The 8,044-nt window shown below is 46.9% G+C and overlaps 1 protein-coding gene across 1 annotated transcript in view; it reads right to left on the reverse strand.

Annotated features, from left to right (window-relative positions):
• The window catches only part of LOC143300452 (aquaporin-like), a 15,186-nt gene extending 7,928 nt beyond the window's left edge, over positions 1-7,258 (reverse strand). The window contains exons 1-2 of the mRNA XM_076614138.1: positions 6,161-7,258; positions 2,560-2,640 (exon numbers count right to left, since the gene is read on the reverse strand). Of these exons, the coding sequence (XP_076470253.1) occupies positions 2,560-2,640; positions 6,161-6,787 (708 nt within the window). The 5' untranslated portion in view covers positions 6,788-7,258. The remainder of the gene's footprint in view (positions 1-2,559; positions 2,641-6,160) is intronic.
• Between the last annotated feature and the right edge of the window lie 786 nt (positions 7,259-8,044).

Genomic DNA, 8,044 nt, shown 5'->3' on the forward strand with positions numbered 1-8,044 from the left:
AGGCTGGGAGAGGAGAGAGGGACACTGGAGAGGCTGGGGGAGGAGAGAGAGAGACACTGGAGAGGCTGGGAGAGGAGAGAGAGACACTGGAGAGGCTGGGAGAGGAGAGAAGGGTGCTGGAGAGGCTGGGAGAGAGAGGAGAAAGAGACACTGGAGAGGCTGGGAGAGGAGAGAGGGATACTGGAGAGGCTGGGAGAGGAGAGAGAGACACTGGAGAGGCTGGGAGAGGAGAGAGAGACACTGGAGAGGCTGGGAGAGGAGAGAGGGACACTGGAGAGGCTGGGAGAGGAGAGAGGGACACTGGAGAGGCTGGGAGAGGAGAGAGGGGTGCTGGAGAGGCTGGGAGAGGAGAGAGAGACACTGGAGAGGCTGGGAGAGGAGAGAGAGACACTGGAGAGGCTGGGAGAGGAGAGAGGGACACTGGAGAGGCTGGGGAGGAGAGAGGGACACTGGAGAGGCTGGGAGAGGAGAGAGGGGTGCTGGAGGAGGGAGAACTGAGGAGATGGGGAGATAAAAACAGACAGACACACACAGAAGCAGACAGACAGACAGACATGCAGACAAACGGACAGACAAACAGGGAGACACAGACACAGAGACAAAGAAAAACACACACAGACAGACAGAGACAGAGAATGAATGAATGAATGAATGGTCTATTGCTTCACCAAATTATTGTTAATTCATTAGTGATTCATGCAATATACAAAAAGGGACAGACACAGAGACAGAGACAGACACAGAGACAGACACACAGAGACAGACAAACAGACAGGCAGACAGACAGACAGAAGAGAGAGAGAAGAGACCAGGAATGGTTGGTGCTCAGTAGTGCGTCTGTCCAATCGCCGTGAGGAATCAGGGTCACGTGGCAGGTGGTCTGTTTATATGACACTTATCTCCCCTTTTGTACATTCTCCATTTTCTTCGCATATTTTCTTTTTGTTTTTTGGTGTTGTTTTTTTCTGGGGAGTGGGGGGCGTGTTTGTTTTTGTTCTTTCTCTCTACCTTTTCCTTTCGTCTCTTCTTTTTTTCTCTTTTTCACCTTTTTATCAGAGTGCAGGGCACAATAAAAGCTTTAAAACAAACTGGTATTTGTATTGAGGGGAGATAGTTTTGTTCTGTTATCTGGCGAGGACACTGACAGCCTGGGTGTTTGTTTTTCGCCCTCAGCGAGGTATTTCGGTGTTTTCGTTTTTCCTTTGTCTTCTTTTTTTTGTTTTGTTTCCTTTTTTTGTTTTTGTTTTGTTTTTAATGAAAAAAAAGACTGAAAGGAACTCTGCGACTGCCACTCTTTCGTTCATTCGTCTTTCTACCCACCCACCTCAGCCTCAGTGTCCAGTACGCGAGCTAAGACAAGCAAACACACACACACACACACACACACACACACATACACACATACACACATGCACGCACACACACGCACGCACGCACACACACACACTCACCCATGAACTAACACACACACACACACACACACCTCACCAAGCCCAGCCTTCACCAACCTTCCAGCAATACCACCCTCCTTTATACGTGATTATCGTTGCAATAAATAAACAAATAAATAATAAATGAATAAACGAAATACAAAAAAAAAAAAAAAAAAAAAAGAAAGAAAGAAAAAGAATCACTGTGTGTGTGGCGTGTTTCCATGTGTGTGCGTGTGTGTGTGTGTGTGTGTGTGTGTGTGTGTGTTCGTATGTTCTTGCGTGTACGCGCGTGCATATGTGCTTTAATTATATGGGGTAGGGAGAGAGACAGACACACACACACACACACACACACACACACACACACACACACACACACACACACACCAAACACACACACACACACACAAACACACACACGCACACGCACACCACATCCGTCTGCTAGTAGATAAACTTCAGAGAACAGATAACAGTGGAGCTCTATAAAATAATGAAAAATAAAAATTGAAGTGGAACTGAAGTTCTGAGGCAAGGGAATGGGTGGTGAGGTACAGCAGAGGACTAGTGTGGGATGGAGCTACGGTTCAGCCACTTTCTACTGCCGTTGATTCCGGGCCGATAAAGTCAAAATAAAAATAATACAGGCACGTGGTGTGTGTGTGTGTGTGTGTGTGTGTGTGTGTGTGTGTGTGTGTGTGTGAGAGAGAGACAGAGAGAGACACAGAGAGAGAGAGTGATGCGGTGAAGCATGAAATATGTCCTCCCTCACCTCTATCTCCGGCCCCCTAGCTCCCCTCCCCGCCCCCTCCCCCCACCCCCACTCCCTGAAAGCCCATCCCCACCCCCCTGTACACACATACACGTACACAAAAAGCGCACGCACACAAGCTCACGTATGCTGGCAAACACACGCACACACACAAACATAAGGACACACGGACACACACACACAATATATATATATAATACTGACAGAGACAGAAAAGAAAAAAAAAACAATGGGGAATATAGTGACAGACGGACTTAATCGTTTGGACAGAGACAAAGAAAGAAAGATGGAGAAACACACAGACAGACAGACACACAGACAGGCAGACAGACTGACGGACAGACGGTCACTCACCCAGTGGTCATCCCACGTGTTCAGGATAACAGCAGGTCCGAAACTACGAGCACAGTTCATGCCTGCTCCTGTGTAGTTGATCTGAACACAAAAACCCATAATGATAATTATGATAAAAAAAATAATGATCATGATGATGATGATAATGATAATAATACTAATGATAATGATGATGATAATGATAAAGATATGATAAAGATAATAAGAATGACGAAGGTGCGACAAGAAGATGATGATGATGATAAGATGACAAGAAGATGATGATGATGATAAGATGACAAGAAGATGATGATGATGATAAGAAGAACAACAAGAAGAACAACAACAGTAATGATGAGAAGAAGATGAAGAAGAACATGAACAAGAACATTAGTAAGTAGAGTAAGAACAAGAAAAATCTGAAAAATAGCGATAATGATAGTCTAATGATTACAAAGAAGAAGTATTATACAGCGCTGATTCTTCAGCAGAAAAATCAAAGCGCTCACACACACACACACACACACACACACACACACACACACACACACACACACACACACACCAGTGAATTGCACCTATGCATAACTACTAAATCAGAAAGACGAAAGACAAAACTTCATGATGCATGATCATTAGTAATCAGCAGCAGCAGCACTTGCATAATTATTTTCCAGCAGCTTTGGCAGAAGAAACAATGGCAGCAGCAGCCGTAACAGAAGTGGATTCAATCAGACAGAAAAAGAAAACAAACAGAAGGTATAGGAGAAGGAAAAGAGTGACTAATATAATATGTTGATGTTGACAACGACGACGCCGACGATAATAATGATAATAGTAACAATGATAAAAATAATAATAATAATAATAATAATAATAATGGTACTTATATAGCGCTAAATCTTAGTCAGTACAACAAACAGTTAATCTGACAATAAATGGTTTCAGTCAGTGCATAAACAAATCAAAGCGCTTTCGCACCAGTCATTCTCACGCAAGCATAACTCTAAAACTGAAAAAAACTAAAAAGACAAGGAAGAGGCAGGGAAGGGAAGCTACTTTGGGAAGAGGTGGGTTTTAAGGCCAGACTTGAAAGAGCTGAGTGTGGAGACTTGACGAAGCGAAAGAGGAAGTTCATTCCAATTGCAAGGTCCAGAGACAGAGAAAGAACGGTGGCCAACAGTCGAGAGTTTGAATCTGGGTATATGTAAGTGGAGTGGATCCGAAGCTGATCGTAGTGAGCGAGATGGAGTGTAGAGGTGAAGGCAGCCACAGAGATAGGAAGGGGCTGATTTGTGAATACATTTGTAGCATAGAGTGCTGATCTTGTACTTTATTCGGTGTGAGACAGGGAGCCAGTGGAGATGTTGCAAAAGAGGAGTGGTGTGCTCAGATCTTTTCTTTCTGAGGACGAGTCGGGCAGCAGAATTTTGTATGCGCTGAAGGGACTGAATGGATGAAGCAGGCAAACCAGACAATAGAGAGTTACAGTAGTCAAGGCGAGAGAGAAAGAGAAACGACAAGTCTAGATGTTGCGTCAGTGGACAGATATTTCCGGATGGAACTGATGCGCCGCAGTTGACAGTAGCAGGATTGACATGTCTGATTGATAAATGTTTGCATGGACAGTGTGTTGTCAAGGACAACGCCGAGGTTCCTGACTGAAGTGGACAGAGGGATGGATGTACTGCCAAGTTTGATTGTATTAGTTGTAATGGAAGAGAGTTTTTGTTTAGTTCCTATGATCATTGCTTCAGTTTTGTCCGCGTTCAATTGTAACTTATTTAGAGTCATCCAATTTTGAATATCCAGGAACCAGTTAGATGTTTCTTGCAAGAGCGACAACAGTTTTTCAGGTGTATCACTCTTCTGGAGTTGAGTGTCATCAGCATAAGAATGATGACTGACATGGCGGTTGATAATTTCAGCGAGAGGAGCAGTGTACAGTGTGAAGAGCACTGGGCCTAAAACAGATCCCTGTGGGACTCCATGTTCAATTTTAACGGGTTCAGACTGGAAATTATCAACAATGACAGACTTTAATGGCATTAAAGAATCGCGATACATTAAAAAAATTCACTGCACACACACACACACACACACACACTCTCTCTCTCTCTCTCTCTCTCTCTCACACACACACACACACACACACACACACACACACATAGGGTGGTGGGGTGGTGTGAGGTGAAGGGTGGTTTTACACACACACACACACACACACACACACACACACACACACACACACAACGCACGCGCGCACACACATACACACAGAGAGAAGTGTGGTGGGAAGGGGATGAAGCCAGGCTTAATTGACTAAACAGACAGACAGACAGAAACAGACAGGGAGACAGGGAGGGACAGAGAGAAAAGCCCCAAACAAAACAGAAAACCCTCATGCTACTAAGCTGTGAACGAACGTCCCCAGATAGGCCTACTACTCTTATCATCTGGAGGCTGGCTCCACATCACAGACAGAAACGATAAATCATTTCAACTTCGGCCTCTGAGCTTTGACCCCTGCGGCCTCATAGCCGTTGTTATTTGTTAACCCATGTCAGTGTGACAGGACTTTAATGAAGTACAGTCACTTCTTTTTTGTCTACATTTCAATGCTTGTAACTTATTCTGTCGATCAAAAGTAACGCAACCCCACGAGAGAGAAGTTTAAAATAGATTGGTGACAAGACATCCTGACCAATAGCTTCAGTCTTTTCTCAGCGACTGAGGTGATAACCATTCACTGACGGGCAAACTTTGTCGACAGCAGTAGTTAAGGGGTTAAAATATACTCGCGAGAGTAGGGACGTGGCTTTTTTTGAAACGCACAAATTCAACTGGGTCCTTTTTTATGAACCAGACTAGCAGGCACCGGCTTGAATGTGGCTCTCGGGCTCATCGGCAAAGTAAGATAGGTAATGTGTGTGTGTGTGTGTGTGTGTGTGTGTGTGTGTGTGTGTGTGTGTGTGTGTGTGTGTTCATTCTTTTGTTTGACGTCTATCCACGGTTGTGATTAATCTTCAGACGAAAATCCATCCCCTTCCCCACCACCCCACCCAATCACCCAACGCCTCCTGTCACAACTACGTTTACTATTCCTCTCTCCTGAATTAGCGTCATGAAAAAGTATGAATAAAATAAAACAACAGGCAAACTACTCAACCACTAAAATTGTGTGTGTGTGCGTGTGTGGTATCTGGATCAGTTGCAGCAGTAGAGGAAGAACAAGTAGTAGTTTTTGCAGTTGCAGCAGAACTTTAGGTGAAAGTTTGGGCTGGGATGATGATGATGTGATAATGATGGCGATGATAATGATGATGATAACTAATGTTACTGCTACCACTTCTCCTCTCCTCAAGGCCTGACTAAGCGCGTTGGGTCTTGTGGTCAGGCATATGTTGAGCAGATGTCGTGTAGCGTACATGGGTTTGTCCGAACGCAGTGACGCCTCCATGAGTAACTGAACTAACAGCTTCTCCTGCTCAGTGTTGCCGTGACTGCAGAAGAAGGAGGAGGAGGAGATGATGACGATGATGGAGGAGGAGAAGAAGAAGAGCAACACTAACAACAACTACACTAACAACAAACGATGGCAGCAACAACAAAACGCACTCACCGCAAACAGGTGCCCCACCACCACGGCCAGCCCCACCGTCAGAGGGTAGGACGACCCCTGCACGTCGCTCCTCCCCGCGTCCCGAGACGCGAAGTAGGCCACGACCCACACGAAGGTGATCACCGCCTCCACTCCGAACGCCTGTCCCTGGCTCACCACCACCACCCCACCACCACCACCCCCGCCCATCAAGCGGGTAGCTCCCAACCCAGCCTCCCTCCCTCCAGAGTCCAGTCCACACAGGACCCCGGCGCCCACGACCCCTCCGACCATCTGAGCCAGGACGTAGAGGACCCCGCGGACGACGGACACTCGGCGCGTGAGGACCGTGGCCGTCGTGAGAGCCGGGTTGAAGTGACCGCCGGACACGTGCGCGAAGACCCACAGCATGGTGGCCACGGCCAGGCCGAAGGTCAAGGCCACCGGAAGGACCTGTGGGGGGGAGGAGGGGGATGACGAGGAGGAGGATGGTGAGGAGGGGGACGAGGGGGAGGGGGAGTGGGAGGAGATCCAGCTGCCACAGCCGAGGAGCACGATGAGCGTGGTGCCCAAGGTTTCGCAGGCGATGGACCTCCAGAGGTTTGGGCTGAGGAGGTCTTCCAGGTTCTCCTTCATGATCTTCCACATCGTCTACTAGTAGGCTGGGAGGGGCCGATGTAAATTGGTGGGTAAGTTTTGTTATTGCTACTGCTGTTTTTTTTCTTCTTGTTTTCCGTGCACAAGTCTAGTCTTTGGTTTTATTTCTTTTTTGGTCGCTCTTGTTATTGTTCTTTTTCTTCGTCTTCTTCTCGTCCACAGACAAGTCCGATTTGGGTTTTGTTTTTGTTCTGGTTCTTCTCTCTGTCTTCTTCTTCTTCTCTTACTTCTCCTGCGTCAGTCTTGATTCGGCTCAGGTGTTTTTTCTTCGTCTGCTCCTTCTGACATCTCTTCTTCTGTGTCTTCTTCCTCTCTTCTCCACCTTCTTCTCCTTCTCCAGTCTCCTTCTGACTCTTCAATCATTCGCGATTTCTCTTCAAGAGACTGCCAGCCAGCCAAAGTTTCCTCTGTAACCGTTGGCAGTTTGCAGAGACTGGAAAAATTTATTTTATGTGTGGCAAGTCAGAGTTGGCAATAAAACCACGCCCGTGCATTTGTCCTCTCCTTTATATTCCGCGCGAGCCACGTTGTGATTGGATGACGAGGGCTATGCAGTGCGTTTTCATTGGTTGATGCACAGCTTGTGTGTGTGTGTGTGTGTGTGTGCCGTGAGGAAGGGGTTGTTGGAGGAAGAGGGGATGGCCTACAGGCCTATGCGGGGAGGGTGAGGGTAGGCGGTTCAGCGTGGGCGCTAGGTGGTGTGGCTGGGTGGTGGAGGAAAGGGTGGTAGAGAGCCAGAAATTGGACAGCTGTTTTGCTTTCTTCTTCTTCTTCTTCTTCTTCTCTGCCCACTGCAAAATGCCGCCAGGTGGAACCTGTAGGAGCTGTGACAGCACTGTGCTGTTGGTGGCCTCGTGGTTGGCTCAACTTTCCATGTTGGTTTCATTGACGTGTTTTGTTGTGCACAATCCTGAGGTTGGAACGGCTGTGTACGAAATTGGTCGTTATTGTTGTTGTTACGATTATTATCTAATGCAACAATTAATGTAAAACATTCAGGACACTTCTTCTTCTTCTTCGTTCGTGGGCTGCAACTCCCTCGGGGGCATTCAGCAACCAACTGAATTAACTGCTGACGTGGAAGCTAAGTATGCAGCTGTCTGAACGCTGCCCATGTGCCGCCTAAACTTCCCTCTTTCCTTCAGCCACCAAAACTTCCCTCTTTCCCCTTCAGCCACCAAAACTTCCCTCTTCCCCGCCCACCCCTCATTGCCTTCAAGAGAGATACCAACCTAAGGGACCACTTGG

This window comes from Babylonia areolata, chromosome 26 (assembly GCF_041734735.1).
Source record: "Babylonia areolata isolate BAREFJ2019XMU chromosome 26, ASM4173473v1, whole genome shotgun sequence".
Classification (NCBI taxonomy): domain Eukaryota; kingdom Metazoa; phylum Mollusca; class Gastropoda; order Neogastropoda; family Buccinidae; genus Babylonia; species Babylonia areolata.